Source organism: Belonocnema kinseyi, chromosome 6, assembly GCF_010883055.1.
Source record: "Belonocnema kinseyi isolate 2016_QV_RU_SX_M_011 chromosome 6, B_treatae_v1, whole genome shotgun sequence".
In the NCBI taxonomy this organism is placed as follows: domain Eukaryota; kingdom Metazoa; phylum Arthropoda; class Insecta; order Hymenoptera; family Cynipidae; genus Belonocnema; species Belonocnema kinseyi.
The window spans coordinates 16,615,626-16,637,944 of record NC_046662.1 but is presented as its reverse complement, the minus strand read 5'-3'; the positions used below and the strand labels follow the sequence as shown (position 1 = coordinate 16,637,944).

At 24.1% G+C, this 22,319-nt stretch overlaps 1 protein-coding gene across 3 annotated transcripts in view; it reads left to right on the top strand.

Moving 5' to 3' along the window:
* The window catches only part of LOC117174307 (kinase D-interacting substrate of 220 kDa), a 181,324-nt gene that overhangs the window by 100,060 nt on the left and 58,945 nt on the right, over positions 1-22,319 (top strand). For all 3 annotated transcript variants that reach the window (XM_033363292.1, XM_033363291.1, XM_033363290.1), the window contains 4 exons: positions 3,252-3,627; positions 11,915-12,079; positions 14,925-15,132; positions 21,540-21,962. In XM_033363292.1, coding sequence (XP_033219183.1) covers positions 3,252-3,627; positions 11,915-12,079; positions 14,925-15,132; positions 21,540-21,962 — 1,172 coding nt within the window. The remainder of the gene's footprint in view (positions 1-3,251; positions 3,628-11,914; positions 12,080-14,924; positions 15,133-21,539; positions 21,963-22,319) is intronic.

Sequence of the window (22,319 nt, the reverse complement as noted above, 5' to 3'; positions counted from 1 at the left end):
CGTTAAAAAATTGGTCTCTTTGGATAGAATATCTTTCGTTTCGGATAGGGACATCGTCCTTTTGGATTAAAAATTCATGTTTCGATAGAAAAGTTTTTTTTTGTTGTTTTGTTAAAATTTCATTCTTTTTGATTGAAAATTCATCTTTTTGACGAAAAATGTTATTATTTTGTTGAAAATTCATCAGTTTTTGTTTAAAAAAATGATCCATTTTAGTTGAAAATTCAACCATTTTGGTGGAAAATTTAATTATGTGGTTGAAAATGAGCTTTCTTGCTGACAATTCATATTGTCGACTTGAAAATTCAAAGTTTTGCTAGAAAAATCTTCTTTTTTCGCTTGAAAATTCTACAATGAGGTTGAATTTTTTTTCTTTCTTGGTTGAAAAAAAATATTTTTTTTTTAAATTCTACAGTTGTCTTCTTGTATTTTAAATTCATTTTTTTGAATTGAAAATCAATACTTTGGTAAAAATTCATTTTTTTTATAGTTCATTCCTTACCATTTAAAATTCTACCATTATATTTTTGGTTCAGAATTGAACTCTTTTATTTGAAAATTCAACTATTTTATGAAAAATAAATCTATTTTCAGAAAAATCCAACCGTTTCGTTAAAAATTCGTCTCTTTGGATAGAATATCTTTCGTTTCGGATAGGGACATCGTCCTTTTGGATTAAAAATTCATGTTTCGATAGAAAAGTTTTTTTTTTGTTAAAATTTTATTCTTTTTTATAAAAAAAACTCATCTTTGTGGCTAAAAATGTTATTATTTTGTTGAAAATTCATGAGTTTTGTTTAAAAATGTTTTATTTTTGTTGAAATTTCAGCCATTTTGGTAGATAATTGAATTATTTGGTTAAAAATGAGCTTTTTTGTTGACAGTATTTTCGGGTTGAAAATTTAAAGTTTTGCTACAAAAATCTTCTTTTTTGATAGAAAATTCAACAATGTGGTTAAAAATTTGTTTCTTTCATGGTTGAAAAATAATTTTTAGATGAAAATTCAACAGCTTTGTTCAGCATTTGTCTTCTTGGTTTGTAAATTCATCCTTTTGGATTAAAAATATACATTTTTATAAAAAAGATTTTTGTTTTTGTTGAAAGTTCACTCTTTTTCATATGAAAAAATTTAAGTAGTTTTAAATATCAAATGAAATTATTTTGTTTGAAAATTCGTCAGTTTTTTTTTTTAAATCATCTTTTTTAATGTAATTAAAAATAAATTCTAATTGAAAATTCAACTATTTGGTCGAAATTTGAAGTATTTGGTTGAAAAATCTTTTTTTTTTTTGTAGAAAATTAATCTTTTTGATTGCCAATTCAATTGCTTTTTGTTGAAAGTTTATTTATTTTGATAAAAATTCGTCCTTATAATAGTAAGTTTAACTATTTTGGTAGATATACCTCTTCAGTTAGAAATCTATTTTGTTGAAAATTTTGTTTTGTTTCGTTTTGTTATAAATAATTATTTAAACTGAATACGTGACTATTTTAATTTTGGTTGAACATTTATATTTTCAATTGAAAATCAATCTTTTCTAGTTGAAAAATTATGTATTTTGTTGAAATTTCGTGATTTGCTTTGTTGAAGATTCAACTTTTTTGTTGAAAATTCAATTTTTTTAGAACGATAATCTTTTTGATTTAAAAATTTACCTCTTCTGGTTAAAGTTTGATCGTTTTTGTTTAAAAATCCAATTGATAGCAGATTTTTGTATTTTGTTGACATTTTTTTTGTAGTAAGTTAATTTTCTTGATTGAAAATTCATTTTTTTGGTTTCAAAATTAAACTAAGTAGTTAAATATTCTTTTTTTCCAGATAATTTTTTTTTTCTTGAAAATTAATTTTTTATTTACAATTTATTCTGTTCTATTCTCTATGCCTTTATAAGTTAAAAAATCGTTGTTTTTGTTTGTAGAAAATTAATTTAATTTTTTTTTGAAAACTTAATTATTTTTTCGAAAATTTACCTGTTTTGTTTTGTCTTTTCATATAGAAAATCATCTTTGGTAGTAAAGTCATATTTTTTTATTCAAAATGAACATTTTTGTGAAAATTCAATTTTGTCGGGTTGAAAATTCAGCTATCTTCTAAAAAATTAGTCTTTCATCGAAATTTCAACTGTTTTGTTTTGAAATTCGTTATTCTAGATTAATAATTCATCTTTTATATTAGTCGTATTTCTTTTGCAGAAAAATCATATTCCTTGGTTGAAAGTTAAGTTTTATGGTTGCAAATTTAACTGTTTTGTAAAAAATGCATCTTTCTGTCTTGAAAATTTAACTATTCGATTGAAAACTCAACTAATCTTGGATCTGGCATAATTTTTTTATTAAAAATTTGTTCACCTGGTTCAAAATTCATCTTTATAGGATGAAAATGCAAATATGTACTTGGTTAAAAATTAACTTTGTTAAAATTTTAACTACTGTTTCGACAAAATTCCACTTTTCAGCTTAAAAACTAAACACTTTTTTTTTTAAATTCATCTTCGTCGGTTGAAAAATCGGCTTTTTGTCTAAAAAATTCAATTATTTTGTTGAAAATTTAATTATTTTATCGCAAATTTAACTGTTTTGTTGAACTTCATCTTTTAGTATAGTAAATTCATCTTTTTTGGCAGGAAATTCATTTATTTCGTTGAAAATTAATCATCTTGGGTGGAAAATCAGCTATTTGGCAAAAAAATAAAACTATTTTATTGAATATTTGATTGCCATGTTTGAAAATTCATTTATTTGTTTAGAAATTATTATTTGTTAACGGGATATTCAACTGTTTTGTTGAAAATTCTTCTTTTTATTTGAATAATTGATCTTTCTTGGTTCAAAATGAAGATTTTTGTTGAAAATTTAATTTTTAGGGTTTAAAATTGAACTACATGGTTGAAAATTCATTTTTCTTGATAGAAAATGAACCTTTTTGTTGAAAATTCATCTTTTTAGGTTTGAAAGTCAATATTTTGTCTGCAATATTCCACTTTTTAGCTTAAAATCTAAACTCTGTTGTTGAAAATTCCTCTTTTCGTATTGGAAATTCATCTCTTTTGGCAAAAAATGTTTTTGGTTGAAAGTTGAGCTATTTTTTAACAAATGCAAAACTTTAATTTAGTTGAAAATAGTTTAATCCCATATTATTCTTTTTATTTTTGTGAAAAGTTCCCCTATTTCTCCTGTTTTGGGGAGAGATTTGGACTGTGAAGTCTGCAAAAGATCCATCCTACTAACTGCAGAATCGTGTATCTTTTAGGATAAGAAAACCGCAACTTACATTGCAGTAGAGAAAGGCAATATAGCGATATTGAAATTGTTACTAAGCGCCAATCCAGACCTAGAAATTGCAACAAAGGATGGTGACACTCCACTGCTGAGGGCTGTCAGGTCGAGAAATGCTGAAATGGTTCAGCTTCTTCTCGACAAGAAAGCCAAGGTGTCGGCCACTGACAAGAAAGGCGACACGGTCCTTCACATTGCCATGCGCGCCAGATCGAAAGGCATCGTCGAAATTCTCCTCAGGAATCCAAAGAATAGTCAATTGCTCTATCGACCCAATCGTCAAGGCGAGACGCCTTACAACATCGATGTCAATCATCCCAAAACAATTTTAGGACAAATTTTTGGTGCTCGTAAGTCCTTCCTTCTTTCTTTACCATTCTATCATTTAAAACCAGATGCGAGATTTATTTTTTATTATAGTATATCATTAATTATTTGTTATTATACTGAATACAAATTGTACATAAATAATAATAATAATAATAAATGAACGATAAATAGTAAGTAATAAATAATAAATAAATAATAATAGATACAAATATAAAGTTCGTATTGTCAAATATTTTGCAAAGATTTTAAATGATTTCAATGATTTCACAAATTTTTGAAAAATTTCGGATAGATTTAAAAAATTTTACAAAGGCTTCAATGATTTCCCAGAGATTTCAAAAATTTCACAAATACATCAAAAATTTAAATGATTTCATCGCAAAGATTTCCAAAGGCTTCGGAAAGATTTTAATGATTTTCCAAATATATCAAAGATTTCAAATATTTTGCAAAAATTTGTCATGGATTAAAAAAAATGTTACAAGCACATCAATATTTTCCTAGAAATTTCAATGATTTCCAAATATTACCAAATATTTCAGATATTTCGCAATTTTCTGAAGATTTCGGATAAATTAAAAAGATTTCACAAAGGCATGAAAGATTTCACAATGATTTCACAAAAAAAATTTTAATTTAACAATTCTTTCAAAAATATTTCAAAGATTTCATAAAGAATTAAATGAGTTTTCCAAAGATTTCAAATATTTCGCAAAGATTTGAAGAATTTCACAAATATTATCAAATATTTCACAAAGATTTCAATGATTTTCTTAGGATTTCACAAATATTTCAACTATTTCGCAATGATTTTGGACGGATTTAAAAGATTTTACAAAGACATGAATAATTTCCAAAAGATTTGCATAATTTCAGAAATATTACCAAATATTTTTTAAATTTCAAATATTTCATCGCAAAGATTTCCAAAAACTTTAGAAAAATTTCGATGATTTCCCAAATGTATAAAGGTTTTAAATATTTCGTAAAGATTTGGCATATATTTAAAAAATGTTAAAAAGACATCAATATTTTCCCAGAGATTTAAATTATTTCCAAATATTTCGCAAACAATTTCTAAAGATTTCGGATAAATTTAAAAGATTTAAAAAAGGTATGAAAGATTTCACAAAGATTTCAATAATTTCGTAAATATTATCAGTTATTTTAAAAAATTGTCTTAATATTTCGCAAAGATTTTTCCAAATATTTGAGAAAGATTGCAATTGTTTCCCAAAGATTTCACAAAGATTGCAATAATTTCCGAAACATTTCAATGATTTTCTAAGGATTTTGCAAAGATTTCAAGTATTTCGCAAAGATTATTGATAGTTTAAAAATATTTCACAACAACTTCAATGATTTCGCAAAGATTTCAACAATTTTAAAGATTCACCAAATACTTTAGAAATATTTTCTAATTTTATCAATGATTTCCCAAATATTTCAAATATTTCGTTAAGATTTTTGATATTTCGAAAAGATTTCGGGCTAGGTTCACAATTTTTCACAAAAATTTCAATGATTTTCCAAAGAAATTCAATAGATTTCAATGATTTCACAAGTTTTTGGAAAATTTCGGATTACAATTAACAAATATTTTGTAAAAATTTTCAAAAATATCAAAAAGATTTCGGATAGATTGAAAATATCTCATAAAACTTTCAGATAGATTTCAAAGGGTGCACAAGGATTTCAATAATTTCACAAATATCAGATATTTCAAAAAAATTTCTAATATTTCGTAAAGATTTTTCCAATTATTTGAGAAAGATTACAATGGTTTCCCAAAGATATCACAAAGACACCAAATATTTCGCAAAGATTTGGTATAGATTTAAAAAATGTTACAAAGACATAATTGTTTTCCCAAAAATTTCACTTATTTCCAAATATTACCAAATATTTCGCTAAGATTTTCTAAAGATTTCGGATAAATTTAAAAGATTTTACAAAGGCATGAAAGATTTCACAATGATTTCACAAAGATTTTTAAAATTTCACAATTCTTTCAAGAATATTTCAAAGATTTCATAAAGAATTAAATGATTTTTCCAAAGATTTTATAAAGATCTCTCAAATATTTAAATGATTTTTCAAAAATTTTTTATAGTTTTACAAGATTTCATAAAAAATTCAATGATTTCGCAAAGATTTCAACAATTTCAAAAATACATCAAATACTTTAAAAATATTTTCAAAGTTTATCAGTGATTTTCCCAAGATTTCAAAAATTTCGCAAAGATGTCGGATAGATTGAAAATATTTCATGAAAATTTGAGATAGATTTCAAAGAGTGCACAAAAATTTCACAAAGATTTAATTAATTTCACAAAGATTTAATTAATTTCACAAATATTATCAGATATTTCAAAAATGTTTATAATATTTCGCGAAAAGGTTTCCAAGTATTTCAGAAGTATTACAATGGTTTCCCAAAAATTTCACACAGATTTCAAATGTTTCGCAATGATTTTTGATAAATTTAAAAGATTTTACTAAGACGTCAATGATTTCCCCAAGATTTGAATAATTTCACAAATATTAACAAGTATTTTAAAAATTTCAAAGATTTTATCGCAAAGATTTCCAAAGACTTTAGAAATGTTTCAATGATTTCCCAAATATATCAAAGGTTTCAAATATTTCGCAAAGATTTTGCATATATTTAAAAAATGTTACAAAGACATCAATGTTTTTCCAAAAAATTCAATTATTTCCAAATATTACCAAATATTTCAAAAATATTTGAAGTATTTGGCAAAGATTTGAAGAATTTAATAAATATTATCAAATATTTCACAAAAATTTCAATGATTTTCTTAGGGTTTCACAAAGATTTCAAATATTTCGCAATGATTTTTGATAGTTTTTAAAGATTTCACAATGACTTCAATGGTTTTCCAAAGAAATTCAATAGATTTCAATGATTTCCCAAATTTTTGAAAAATTTCGGATCGATTTGAAATATTTTATAAATGCTTCAATGATTTTGCAGATATTTCAACAATTTCACAAATATTTAAAAAGATATTTGTAATATTTCGCAGATTTCTAAAAACTTCAAAAATATTTCTCAAAGATTTCAATGATTTCTCAAAGGTTTCAAAGATTTCAAATATTTCCAAAAATTTCGGATAGATTACAAATATTTCACAGAGACTTTAATAATTTCACAAAAATTAACAAATATTTTGTTAAGATTTCCCAAAATATCAAAAAGGTTTTAATGATTTCCTATAGATTTCAAAAAGATTTCAAAGATTTCGGATAGATTGAAAATATTTCATAAAAATTTCAGATAGATTTCAAAGAGTGCGCAAAGATTTTCTAAATATTTCGAATAAATTTAAAAGTTTTCACAAAGGCATGAAAGATTTCACAATGATTTCTAGAAGATTTAAAAATTTTTACAAATCTTTCAAAAACTTTCAAAGATTTCACAAAGATTTCCCAAAGATTTCAGATATTGCGCAAAGATTTGAAGAATTTCACAATTATTATCAAATATTTCACAAGGATTTCAATGATTTTCTTAGGGTTTCACAAAGATTTGAACTTTTTCGCAAAGATTTTTGATAGTTTAAAAAGATTTTATACAGACTTCAATGATTTAGCAAAGATTTCAACAATTTCAAAAATATACCAAATACGACAAAAATATTTTTAAGATTTCACAAAGATTTTAATTATTTCCCAAAGATTTAAATGATTTTCTAAGGATTTCGCAAAGATTCTTGATAGTTTTAAAATATTTCACAAAAAATTCAAAGATTTCAAAGATTTTCCGTAGATGTCGGATAGATTGAAAATATTTCATAAAAATTTGAAATAGATTTCAAAGAGTTGCACAAAGATTTCAAAGAGTGTTCAAAATTTTCACAAATATTTCATTAATTTCACAAATTTTATCAGATATTTCAAAAATGTTTCAAATATTTCGTGAAGAATTTCTAAAGATTTAGGATAAATTAAACAAATTTCACAATGGCATGAAAGATTTCACAATGATTTTACAAAGATGTTTAAAATTTCACAAATCTTTCAAAAATCTTTCAAAGATTTCATAAAGATTTCAATGATTTCCCAAAGATTTCAAAGATTTCGTAAAGGTTTTTGATATTTCGCGAAAATTTCAATGATTTTCTAAAGAAATTAAATAGATTTCAATGATTTCACAAGTTTTTGAACAATTTCGGATAGATTAAAAATATTTTACAAAGGCTTCAATGATTTCAAAGACGTCAATGATTTCGCAAGTATTGCCAAATAATTCAAAAATATTTTAAAGGTCTTGCAAAGATTTCAGAAATTAACAAAATTAACAAATGTTTTGCTAAGATTTCCAAAAATATCAAAAAGATTTCACAAAGATTTCGCAAAGATTTGGGATAGATTAAAAATATTTTATACAAATTTCAGATAGATTTCAAAGATTGCACAAAGATTTCAATAATTTCACAAATATTATCAGATATTTCGAAAATGTTTCTGATATTTCGCAAAGAGGTTTCCAAACTTTTCAGAAGATTTGAATAATTTCACAAATATTACCAAATATTTTTAAGATTTCAAAGATTTCATCGCAAAGATTTTCAGATTTCAGAAAGATTTCAATGATTTCCCAAATATATCAAAGGTTTCAGATATTTCGCAAAGATTTTCTAAAGCTTTCGGATAAATTTAAAAGATTTCACAAAATTTTTTTAAATTTCACAAATCTTTCAAAGATTTCATAAAGATTTCATTGATTTCCCAAAGATTTGAAAGATTTTTAAAAGTTTTTTGATATTTCACAATGATTTCGGGCTAGATTTACAATATTTCACACAGATTTCAATGATTTTCCAAAGAAATTAAATAGATTTGAATGATTTCACAAGGTTTTAAGAAATTTCGGATAGATTAAAAATATTTCACAAAGGCTTCAATGATTTCTCAGAGAGTTCAATAATTTTATAAATATTAACAAATATTTAAAAAGAAAGTGGAAATATTTTGCAGATTTGTAAAGACTTCAGAAAGTTTTTGCAAAGATTTCAATGATTTCTCAAAGGTTTCAAAGATTTCAGACAGATTAAAAATATTTCACAAAGACTTTAATTATTTCATAAAAATCAAAGATTCAATGATTTCGCAAATATTGCCAAATATTTCAATGGTCTTGCAAAGATTTGACAAATGTTACAAATATTCCGCAAAGGTTTTAAAAGAACAGAAATTATTTTCCAAAGATAGTAAAGATTTCAAAGATTTCAGATAGATTTAAAAGATTTCGGAAAAAATAAAATGATTTCACAGAGACTTTAATAATTTCATAAAAATTAACAAATATTTTGTATAAAATTCCAAAATTATCAAAAAGATTTTAATCATTTCTTACAGATTTCACAAAGATTTCAGATTTTGGATAGATTGAAAATGTTTCATAAAAATTTCAGATAGATTACAAAGAGTGCACAAAGATTTCAATAATTTCACAAATATTATCAGATATTTCAAAAAAATTTCTGATATTTCGCAAGGATTTTTCCAAATATTTGAGAAAGATTAGAATGGTTTCCCAAAAATTTCAAATATTTCGCAAAGATTTGAAAAATTCAAAAATATTATCAAATATTTCACTAAGATTTCATGATTTTCTGAAGGTTTCACTAGGATTTTAAATATTTCGCAATGATTATGGATAGATTTAAAAGATTTGAAAAAGACAAATATATTCTCCAAGATTTGAATAATTACACAAATATTAACAAATATTTTTAAAATTTCAAAGATTTCCAAATACTTCAGAAAGATTACCATGGATTCCCAAGGATTTCACAAAGATTTCAAATATTTCGCAAAGATTTTGTATGGATTTAAAAAATGTTACCAAGACATCAATATTTTCCCAGAAATTTCAATTTTTTAAAAATATTACCAAATATTTCAAAAATATTTCAAACGTTTCGCTAAGATTTTCTAAAGATTTCGAATAAATTTAAAAGATTTCACAAAGGCATGCAAGATTTTTAAAGTATCACAATTCTTTCAAAAATCTTTCCAAGATTTCATAAAGATTTCAATGATTTCCCAAAGATTTCAAATATTTCGCAAAGATTTGAAGCATTTCATAAATATTATTTAATTTTTCACAAAGATTTCAATAATTTAGCAAATATTTCAACAATTTCAAAAATATACGAAATAATAAAGAAATATTTTTAAGATTTCCCAAATTAAATATTTCGCAAAGATTTTTGATAGTTTTAAAATATTTCACAAAAACTTCAATGATTTCGCAAAGATTTCAACAGTTTCAAAAATATACCAAATACTTCAAAAAAATTTTCAAAGTATATCAGTAATTTCTCAAAGATTTCGTAAAAATTTTTTACATTTCGCAAAGATTGCGGGCTAGATTTACAATATTTTACAAAGATTTCAATGATTTCACAACTTTTTGAAAAATTTCGGATAGATTCAAAAGATTTTACAAAGGCTGAAATGATTTTGCAGATATTTCAATAATTTCACAATATTTAAAGGGTTATTTGTAATATTTCGCACATTTCTAAAGACTTCAGAAAGATTTTGCAAAGATTTCAATGATTTCTCAAAGGTTTGAAAGATTTCAAATATTTTCGATGATTTCGGATATATTAAAAATATTTCACAAAGGCTTTAATTATTTAATAATAATATCAAAGATTTCACAAAGATTTCAATGATTTTCAAAAGATTTTATAAAGTTTTTAATAATTTCCGAAAAAAATGATTTCACAGAGACTGCAATAATTTCACAAAAATTACCAAATATTTTGCAAAGATTATCAAAAAAATCAAAAAGATTTCACAAAGATGTCAATAATTTCCTATATATTTCACAAGGGTTCCAAATATTTCGCAAAGATGTCGGATAGATTGAAAATGTTTCATACAAATTTTGGATAGATTTTAAAGATTTCACGATATATTATCAAAGATTTCAAAAATGTTTCTAATATTTTGCAAAGATGTTTCCAAATATTTCAGAAAGATTACAAGGGTTTCCCAAAGATTTTAAATATTTCGCAATGATTTTGGATAAACTTAAAAGATTTTACTAATACATCAATGATTTACAATCTTTTCACAAATATTTTAAAAACTTCACAAATCTTTCAAAGATTTGAATGATTTCCCAAAGATTTCAAATATTTCAAAAATATACCAAATACCAAGAAATTTTTTTAAAGATTTCCCAAAGATTTCAATGATTTTCTAAGGATTTCGCAAAGGTTTTTGATACTTTAAAAATATTTCACAAAAACTTCAATGATTTCGCAAAGATTTCAACAATTGCAAAAATATACCAAATACTTGAAAAATATTTTCAAAGGACATCAGTGATTTCCCAAATATTTCGTAAAGATTGTTGGTGTTTCGCAAAGATTTCGGGCTATATTTACAATATTTCGCAAAGATTTCAATAATTTTCCAAAAATTTCGAAATATTTTCAAGGATTATAAATATTTTAAAGAATTTTAAAAGTTTTTAACGATTTTTAATAGATTTCAATAATTTAAATGTAATCCAAAGAATTAAGAATATTTTCGGGCGTCTTAAAAGATTCCAAGGAATTTTTATATTATTAAAATTTTGAATGATTCCAAAAGGTTTTAAATATTTCAAAGTGTTTTTTAAACAATCCAAGGAATTTTCAATAGATTTAAAAAGTTTCACGGGATTTCGAAATTTGCCAAAGATTATAAGTATTTTAGCCTATTTTGAAAGTTTATAAGGAATTTTTAATAGATTTCAATTATTTGTATGTACGAGTACACCAAAGGATTTTAAGGTATTATTTAAGCTGATAAAGAATATTGAAGAGCTTAAAAAGTTTTAAAACTTTCAAATTATTTTAAAAGATTTTAAGAGATTTAAAAATTCCCTAGAGATTCCCACTAATTTGGCTGATTATAAGGCATTTAACCAAATTTCCATACGGTTGTAAAGAATTTCTTAGACTTTCAGAAGATATGGAACGGTTTTAGAGATCGTATGGAGTTTCAGGATATTTAAAATTATTTTAAGGATTTTTATAGGATTTTTCAGGATTTCAGGAAATATCATCAAACTTTATAGAGTTTTACAGGATTTTATAATATTTTAACGGTTTTCAAAGAATTTATTCACGAGAAATGAGGGATTTCGAAGGGTTTTTAAAGTTTTAAGAGATTTTCAAATACTTCTTTTAATTATATTAAAAAATAATTAAATTGAAGCATTATTTAAAATTATTAATTAGATTAAATTGAGAAAATTGTAATTATTTATTTTAGGTCGGCTAAATACAAACGAGGACAACGAAAATATGCTGGGTTATGATCTTTACAGCAGTGCTTTAGCCGATATTCTTAGTGAACCTTCTTTATCAACACCAATCACTGTCGGTCTTTATGCCAAGTGGGGTTCCGGAAAGTCTTTTCTTCTTAATAAACTGCGAGGTGAGTTGAAATTTAATTATTAATAATTACCAGGGTGCCCACTGTACCGGAAATTTATTTGAATTTATTTTTTGATCGGAAATTTTACAAATTTTTCGAGAAAAAAATCTGTCCAACTTTGATTTCAAACGTTTTTTAAATAATTAGTCAAATTTGTATCTCTTTTAATTACCAGTTTACAATACGTTATTCGAAAATCTTTCACTTTATAAATTTTCCTTTTTGGATTTTATATTTTCAAACGTAAACTTTAATTTGAAGAATTTTGAAATGCTGTTTTAAAGACTTAAACAATGGTAAATTAGAAGCTTTTAAAATCCAAGATCTTGGATAAAAAAACATTTTTAGTTGATCAACTGTGAATATAAATCAATTAATTATTTTAAAAATTGAACTGTACTTTAAGGTTTAAAAAAAATGAATAATTGATTTTATAAGACGATTCGATATCAGTTCGAAATTAAAGAATTTACAGATTTTAATGTTTATATTTCAATCAAGAAGATGAAATTTATGCAAAAAAAAAGAGAATTTTAAAAGTAGAAAGACAAATTTTCAACAAATAAAGATTTTTCACTCAAGAAAGAAACGAAATTTTATCTAAATTGTTGATCCTTTAAGCTAAAAGGTAAATTTTATCTACAAAAGTTGAACTTTCAAACAAAAAATATGACTTTTAAGCAAAAAATTAATTTCCCACGAAACTGATGCATTTTCACCCAAAGAGACTGAAATCTCAAACCAAGAAAATGATTTTTTTTTAACAAAAAAGGAGAATTCTTAACTAAAAAAGATCAATCTTAAAAAAATGGAACAGTAACAGTTTCAGTAAAAAAATTAAGTTTAAACAAAAAAAAGGCTTTTCAACTAATAAGGTCAATTTTCAACCAAAGACATAAACTTTGATTAAAAAAATTATAACAATTTAGTTTAACTTTTACCCAAATAATTGAATTTTCAATTCAACTTTCAACTAAAGAGATGAATTCTCAACTAAAAATATAAATCTTCGAAAAAATGGTTTTTTAACCAAGTTATTCAACCAAATTTTTCAAATAAAATTTTTAAATGCTTTACGAAGATGAATCATTTTTAACCAGAAAGTTGCATTTCCATTTGAAAAAAATGAAATTTATACTAAAACAGATGAATTTTTAAATTAAAAAGGTAAATTTTCAAAAAAAAGAGTTGAATTTTCTGTTAAAAAAGATTTCCCTTGACTTTTAAAAATCAAAATATGAACTTTTTAACAAAAGATAAATTTCTACGAAAAATGGTTAATTTTCAATCCAAAGACGAATTTTTTCAACCAAACAGGATACATTTTTAAGAAAATAGTTTAATTCTCTACCAAAAAGTGTCATTTTTATCCAATAAATATGAAATTTCTCTTAAAACAAATGAATTTTTATTTTCAAAAAGAAAACAATATTTCTAAAAAATAATTGAATTTTCATCTAAAAAAGATTTCAGTTGACTTTTCAAAATCAAAATATGAATTGGTTAAGAAAAAATAAGTTTCTACGAAAAAAGTTGAATTTCTAATCCGAAAAGGCAAATTTTCTTAACCAAATCGAATGAATTATTAACAAAATAATTTAATTTTCAACCGAACAGTTGGATTTTTATCCAAGAAAGATAATATTTTTCTTAAAACAAATTAATTCTTAATTGGAAATTTTTTTTTTATATAGTTAAATTTTCATCCAAAAAATATTTCAGTTGACTTTTCAAAATAAAGATATGAATTTCTTAAGAAAAAATAAGTTTGTACGAAAAAAATTGAATTTTTAATCCAATAGACGAATTTTTTCAACTAAAGAGGATGAATTTTTAAGAAAATGGTTTTTTTTAACCAAACAGTTGCATTTTTATCCAAGAAAGATGAAATTTCTCTTTAAAAAAATGAATTCTTAATTAAAAAAAGAAAACAATGTTTCAAAAAAAGAATAGAATTTTCATCCAAAAAAGATTTCAGTTGAGTTTTCGAAGTCAAAATATGAATTGGTTAAGGATTTAACCAATTAGTTTAATTTTCAACCAAACAGTTGCATTTTTATCCAAAAAGATCAAATTTCTCTTAAAACAAATTCATTTTTAATTCATTTTTTTTTAATAATTGAATTTCCATCCAGAAAAGATTTCAATTCTCTTTTAAACAAAAAATATTAAATTTAAACGAAAAATAAATTTGCTGCGAAATACTTAAATTTTCATCAAAACAGGAGAATTTTCACCCAATCAGTTGCATTTTTATCTAAGAAAGATTTAATTTTGCTAGTGATGGTGAATTTAAAAATTCAAAAAGACAAAATTTAAAAAAAGAGTTGAATTTTTAATTAAACTGTTGAATTTTTGTCCAAGAAAAATGATTTCAATTGACTTATCAACATAAAAATAAGAATTTTAAACAAAAAGTAAAATTTCTAGGAGATAGTTGAAATTTCATTAAAATAGTTGCATTTTTATCCAAGATAGATGAAATATTTCTACTAAAAAATATGAAAGTAATGAATGAAAAAGACAAATTTTCAGAAAAAAGTAGCTTTCACCCAAAAAAGATTTCATGACTTATCAGCAACAAAATATGAATTTTAAACAAAAGGTTAATATTTTGCTGAAAGAGGTGAATTTTCAACTCAAAAAGACGAATTTTTAACAAAACATTTTAATTTGCAACCAAAAACGATTTGTTTTATAGATATTTGTTAAATGATCAACCGAATAATAAAATTGATAACTAAAAAGATAATCTTCAACAGAAAGTTTTCGAGAATTTGCAAAAATTACTACGTACATGCGTGAAGTAAAAGTGGAACCTAAAACATTGAATATTTTATTTTAGAGGAAATGAAGAATTTTGCAAGGCACTGGATCGACCCAGTATTCCAGTTTTCTTCCTTGCTCTTCGTCGTAGTCTCACACGTCTCTGTTTTAATTGGAGTCACTCTAGGTCTCGCCTTACAGTCTTGGATAATTGGATTATCAACTGGTGCTGGTTTAATCGTCCTCGTCTACGTCTTCCTAGTGCTGATATGGCACTTCAATAAAAAGTATGTTTCCCAAATTTAAAACGACCACCCTTTCTTTCTATTAATTCCAGGATGACGACTTGATCGGACAACCGAGAAATTACCGAGAATTTAATTAAAACCCGGAAATTTACCTCCGATCGTAGCAAAATTCAAGTTTTCAATATTTTTATCAGTTTTCTCTCGATTGAGAAAAGTTATTTTTATCTTATCTACTGTTGCAGGGCATATGAGTGTCTTTATTATATTAAGGATTTATTTACTATTTCACGATTTATCGATCTTAGATTTTTCAGATTATGTCAATTTAAGGGGTGAAACCACTGTAGAGCACGCAAAAATGGGCATTTTTGACCTGGATCAGGGTGGCCGCTGAACCGGGAAACCGGGAATTTTTCGAGACCGGGAAAAACCGTGGAAATGACAGTGCATTTTTTTTGTACAGGTAATTTTACAAATTTGTAGAAGAAAAATCTGTCCACGTTCGATTTCAACCGTTTTTAAATAATCAGTTGCATTTTTATGTTTTGAAATTATGCTATTATTTGGCTTACAATGCGTAAATCAACATTTTTTTATTTTAAAAATTTTCCATTAAAAATTTTTATTTCTAAGCTTACATATTTAATTTAAAGAATTTTTAAATGCTTTCTTAAAGACTCGAACAAATAAAAAATAAAAGCCTTTGATGTTGAAAATTTTGGATAAAAAAAATGTTTATTTAATAAACAAATACATTTTTTTAATTTATCTGTACTTTAAGTAATAAAAAGTGAACAAAAACGATTTTAAATCAGCCCAAAATTTAAAAATTTTTTGATTTTAACGTTAAAACTGAAACTGTTTTAATTTGAAAGTCTTAGTCATTAAACAAATATGAAGATGTGACTGAAAGTTTAAAAACTACTTTCAACTTAAAAATTACTTTAAAATAATATATTCTTAATTAAAGGATTTTATTACATTTAAAATATTGTTTCAGTCTAAAATATTCAATTTTCAACCCGTTCAATTTGACTTGATTTTTAACAGAAAAATCAAAATTCCATTGAAACTTGATCTTTTATATTCCAAAATTCAACTATTCTTTTGAATTTTTCTGTACAAAATCAAACTTTATGGTTAAAAATTCATCTTTTTTGTATAAAGTTTAATTATTCCAGATAAAGATTCATAATTTTAGTTGAAAGTTAATCTTTTCAGTTCAAAATTTATCTCTGGTTGAAAACCTAACTACTTTGTTGAAATTCAATTTTTTTAAACTAAAAATTTAATTATTTCACAGTAGAAAATGTAACTATTTTGGTAAAAATCTGGGTATTTCTTATTTAAGAATTAGATGTTTAACAGTAAAGAAAAATTTGGTTAAAAATTGATATTTTTATTTAAAAAAAAAAACTATTTTTTTGTAATTTTTTTTTGTATAAAATTAATCTTTATGGTGGAAAATTCATCTTTTAGGTACAAAGTTCAATTATTCCATTTAAAGATTCATAATTTTAGTTGAAAGTTAATCTGTTGAATTGAAAATTCGTCATTTTAATTGAAAATTTATTTCTGTTTGAACATGTAACTGCTTTGTAGAAAATAATTTTTTTTAACCAAAAAGTTAACTATTCCAGTAGAAAATTTAACTATTTTATTGAAAATCCGTTTCTTTTTCTTGTTTAAGAATCAAAATTTTATTGAAAATTGATATGTTTTAGTCAAAAATTAAACTATTTGAAATTTTTCATTAAAAAAAAATATCAATTATTAAATATTTAGCAATATTTAAATTTTAATTTAAAATAAGTAAATTGAAACCAAATATTTAAAAGTAAAGAATCTTTAACTGAATCGTTTGACATAGAAAGCCTGGAATCGTTAAAATTTCGAAGAGCCTTTAAACTTTTAACGTTACAATTTTAATTGTTGTATTTGTAAAATTCTTGAATATTTTTTGAAAATTTTGTTTAAATGTTTGAAAAACTTTGTAAATATTCTCTTAAAATAATTTTTCAAAATGAAAAGTTACTTGTAATTTTCCTAGGAATCTGAAGAAAATGTTTTTATTCTTGTGAAACCTTTCACAATTCTTGAAAATAATCTAAATTTTTTGTTTATAATCTGCGAAAATCTACATTTTGTTTTATATTAGGCCATCATTTCAAGTTTTAGATTAAGTTTGAATCTTTTAAAAACTTCCACATATCTCTTAAAATTGCTCGAATTTCGCCTGCAAATAATAAATGTTCAATTGTTATTTTTAGATCCAAATTGTAAAGAAATGTTCTAAAATTTGCAAGATTTTCTAAGACATTGAAAAAAAATCAATTAATTTTAACACATATTTAGAAGTTCTGAAAAAATGTCCAAATAGTTGAATTTTCAACCCAAAAGATGAATTTCCAACGAAGAAGATTCATTTCCTATCGAGAAAGAACAATTTTCAATGAATTACATGAATTTTAAACCAAAATATTAATTTTTAACCAAATTATTTAGAGAATAATTTTAAAAAAAAAATTTTGATTAATCGAGTGGTATAAGTTAAATTATAAGTTAAAAAAATAACATTAAAAAAATAACTTTAAAAAATTGAAAATTGAAAATAATAAAAATAATTTTAAATTCAAAACAAATTTAAAAAAACTTCTAGATTTCTCAAGATTTTTAAATAAAATTTTGAAGCTTTCCGAGGATGTTTAAACTATTCAATAAGAAAATAATTCTATTTCTAATTGAAGATGTGTTCAGTTAAAAAATTTTCCATTTTTCAATATTTGATGTTTCTAGCTTGAAATTCCTTAAAATTATATAATTTTGAATATTTTAAAGTTCATTGATTGATTTTTTAATTTATAGCATTGAAAATGATAACGCGGATTTATATTTTTTTATATTGAAAAATGTTAGTACCTTTAATTTTATACGCGTAAATTATTGCGCATTTGAATACAACATTTTTTAATTAAAAACTTTTAAATTTCAATTTTAAAAGTTCAAAATTCAACAGTTCCACTTTGAGTGCTTTCATTTGCAGCTCAGTTTTTATTAGCTAAAGAGGAAAATTGTTTAGTTTTAGTGTTCCATTTTTTAAATTTCAGTGACCGTGAAAAATGTTTGCGAACCTGGAAGTGACCGGGAATTTATTTCGTCGATTAAAACGGCCACCCTGTGGATCAAAAAACCAACGTTTTTTCGGTTCTGTATAATAACAGAAAGAGAATTACGTAGAATTTTTTTCGATATATTGATTTTTTGCGACATGGTGCACATTTCAGAAAAAAATTAAAAAATTTTATGAAAAAAATCGTTGCAAAATTGTTTATAAAAAAAACTATGCAATATATAAAAAAAATCCTATTTTACGTCGCTCGAAAAAGCAATTTTATATATATTTTAAAATTTTCAGATCCGTCGGTGAGGATTTGTTCGAATCATGTTTTCGACCAGTTAAAAAAAAGTGGTTTTGAGAAAAACGCGTTTAAAGTTTTAATTTGGTAATTTAGACATTTTGGTATAGTATTTTTAAGACCCTAAAACACTTTTGAGAAAAAAATTCTGCAGCGGTTCAACCCCTCAATTTAATTAAATTATAATTTATTATTGTTCAAGAGTACTTATTTTTGTTGGCATTAGTTAGTAGTCGTTTTCATGCATCGAAAGAGTTTTTATTTCAATAAAAAATTATGAATATATTTTAAGATGCTAAGTATCAATAAAATTATTTGTTTAGTAGAAACGATCTTGATTTAACCTAGAAAATTTAACAATTTTACAGTGAAAATCCGAGAAATTACCGGTTTTGTTATTAATTAAAAAGATAGCCTATTATATGATTTAATGAATGTAACGTTCCTTGAGTCTGTTTTGTACATTTTTATCTATAATTTATGAAAGAAAGAATTTTTACTTGTTTCCATTATAAAAAATAAAAAAACTTTTTGCAATTATTTTCTCTGAGATTTTTTTCGCTGACTTAAGTTTGATAATCGAATTGATGAGACTTCAAGCATACAGAAAAAATCATTTTTTCAATTTTAAACCAAAAATGGATCAATCAGGTTTTATTCGCTTACTTCTCATTTTTCTGACTTGGAACAGAAAATTGTAGAAAATAATTATCGTTTTTATTTTAGGACAGGAAGTTTCGGTAAAGAAATATAATTTCTGAATTAGAATAGAAAATTTTGTTGCATTGTTCGTAGCGAATTTATGTTTGTTTAATTAAAAATTCAAATACTTGAGGTTAAAAGTTAAACTCTTATGTTAAAAATTAATTTTTGTTAGTTTGGATATTCATCTCTCTTTGACAATAATTTTTTTAACTAAACATGTAACTGTTTCAGTAGAACTTGCACTATTTTGCTGATTTTGTTCTATTGTACATTAGATTTTTAATGCAAAATACAACTTTTGTATTTTTGATTGAAAATTTATCTTTTTTGGTGAAAATTTAACTATTTAGTTGAAAATTGATATTTTTTATTTAAAAATTAAACTATTTGTTTAAAAGTTGAAATACTTTGTGAAAATTCGTCTTTTCTGTAGAAAATTAATTTTTATGATTAAAAATTCATCTTTTTGGTAGGTATAAAATTCACCTAATCCAGTTGAATCATTTTAGTTGAAAATTCATCAGTTTGATTGAAAATTTATTTCTCCAGCTGAGAGTTTGCCTGTTACATTTTTGTTTGAAAATTGATCTTTTTTAGTTAAAAATTAAACAATGTGGATGAAAATTTGTCTTTTTTATTGAAAATTTAATTATTTCGTTAAAAATTCACGTATCCTTTAAAAAAATCGATTTTTTTTTGTAGAAAATTATCTTTTTTTTTTATTAAAAGTTAAGCTCTTTTGTTACAAATTAATTTTTTTTGAAGATTCATCATTTTATGTAAAAATTAATTTCTTTGTTTAAAAAATGAGCTATTTGAATAAAAACATTTTTTTTATGAAAGGGATTTTTGCTAAAAATTTAACTATTATGTTGAAAAATGTTTCTTTTATAGTTGAAAGTAATTGTTTTTTTAAACTGAATATGTAATGTACAATATAAAAATGTAATAAAAAAGTGTTTTAGTTGAAAATTCATAAGTTGAGTTGAAAATTAATTTTTCCGACTAAAAATGTAACTTACATTTTCTGTTAAAAATTCTTATTTTTACTTAAAAATTCAACTATTTGGTTAAATATTTATCTTCTTTAATTGAAAATTCAAAGATTTCGTTAAAATTCATGTATTTTGTTAAAAATGGTCTTTTTTGGTTGAAAATCATTCTTTTTGTTTCAAAATTAATCTTATTGTTTAAAATTCATCTTTTTGGTTGAAAATTCAAGTACTCAAGTTAAATAATGATCATTTTAGTTGCAAGTTCCCTTTTTACGTTTTAAATAAAATAAATTAGTTCAAAGTTAAACTCTTTTTTCAAAATTAATTTTTTGTTTAAAGATTCATCGTTTTAATTAAAAATTAATTTCTTTGATTGAAAACTTTTTTTCTGTGGATGAAAAGGAATTTTTTGCCAAAAATGTAACCAAATCGTAACTATTATTCCAGTTAAATATTCCATAATTTTAGTTAAAAATTCATCTCTTTGTTTGAACATTCATATTTTTTTTTACCTAAAACTTAATTATTTGATTTGGTAGAAAATTCAACTATTCCAGTTGAAGATTCATCATTTTATTTGAAAATTAACTTTCTAATTAAAAATTTAACTATTCCATTTTCTGCTCAAAATTCTTGTTTTTTTTTTAATTCAAAATCCAATTATTTCCTTAAAAATTCATGTATTTTGTTGAAAAATTGTATTTTTTGGTAGAAAATTATCCATTTTATTTCAAAATTAATCTCATTCTTTAGAAATTCATCTTTTTGGTTAAAAGTTCAAGTTTTCCAGTTTAAAGATTCGTCATTTTTGTTGGAAATTAATCTTTTCGATTTAACATTGAACTGCTCCAGTTGAAGATTCATAGTTATAGTTGAAAATTCATCAGTTAGTTTGAAAATTAATTTTTCTAATTAAAAATGTAACTTCCATTTTCTGTTAAAACTGTTTTTTCTCGTTTAAAATTCAATTATTTCGTTACAAATTCTTATGATTTGTTGAAATTTTGATTTTAAAATTCAAGTATTTCAGTTAAATATTCATCATTTAAGTTGAAAAAAAATCTTTTTGGTTAAAAATTTCAGTATTTCAGTTAAAGATTGATAATTTTATTTTAAAATTCATTTATTTTGCCATTTTTCGATCTACTGTGTTAAAGAATTTTTAGAATCAACTCCATGAATTAAAATATTTTCGTTTTGCGGCCAATACGAATATGTTGCTTTTAATTGACCGAAAAAATAGAAAAACTTGACCGGGAATTTAAAATCGTCCGGCGAATCGTCACCCTGTATTCCGCACTTGAACTAATTTTTCATTTGAAATTCACAGACACGATTGGTACTGGCCCTACAGTTTCACCGTGGCTCTCAGTACAAAATTAAACTCCCTGAAACTTTTGCTTCAAGTGACATTCTGTCATCCGCCAACGGGCGAAGTTCACGATGGCATTACAGTACAACCGATCAAATTTTACTTTACCGATCAAACGAAAGTCGGCACAACAACTGCCGGTGAAAATGCGGTTGTACAAATGGTAGGATCTCTCTATGATTCCATCGAGGGAGATTTTGGTTCTCTGGCGACTCGTTTGTACCGAGCCTTCAGACCGAAACCCCTCAAAACGACAAACCCCTGGAAATGGAGACGGATGTGCTGCTTGCCCTATGTCGTTATATTCGAACTTTGCTTCAGCAGCTTCCTTGTATTAATCTCAATACTCTCTGTCTATCTCGTCGATATATCCACCGACACGTAAGTTTCATGTTTCATTTTATTTAATTTTTTACTTTACAAATTTTCAGAAAAAAAATTCAATTTTCAACCAAAAAAACATCATTCTTTAACCCAAAAATTATGAGAATGCAACGAAAAATATTATTTTCTATCCAAATAGTTGAATTTTCAACCCAAAAGATGTATTTCCAACGAAGAAGATTCATTTTCTATCGAGAAAGACCAATTTTCAATACGAGGGTGGATTGATAAGTTTCCGGCCTGACCAAGAAAAACGTTTTTAAGAATTTTTTTTTTTATTTCTCAACATAATCTCCTCCAAGGCTAATACATTTCTCATAGCGGTGTTCTAGTCTAGTAATGCCATCTCTATAG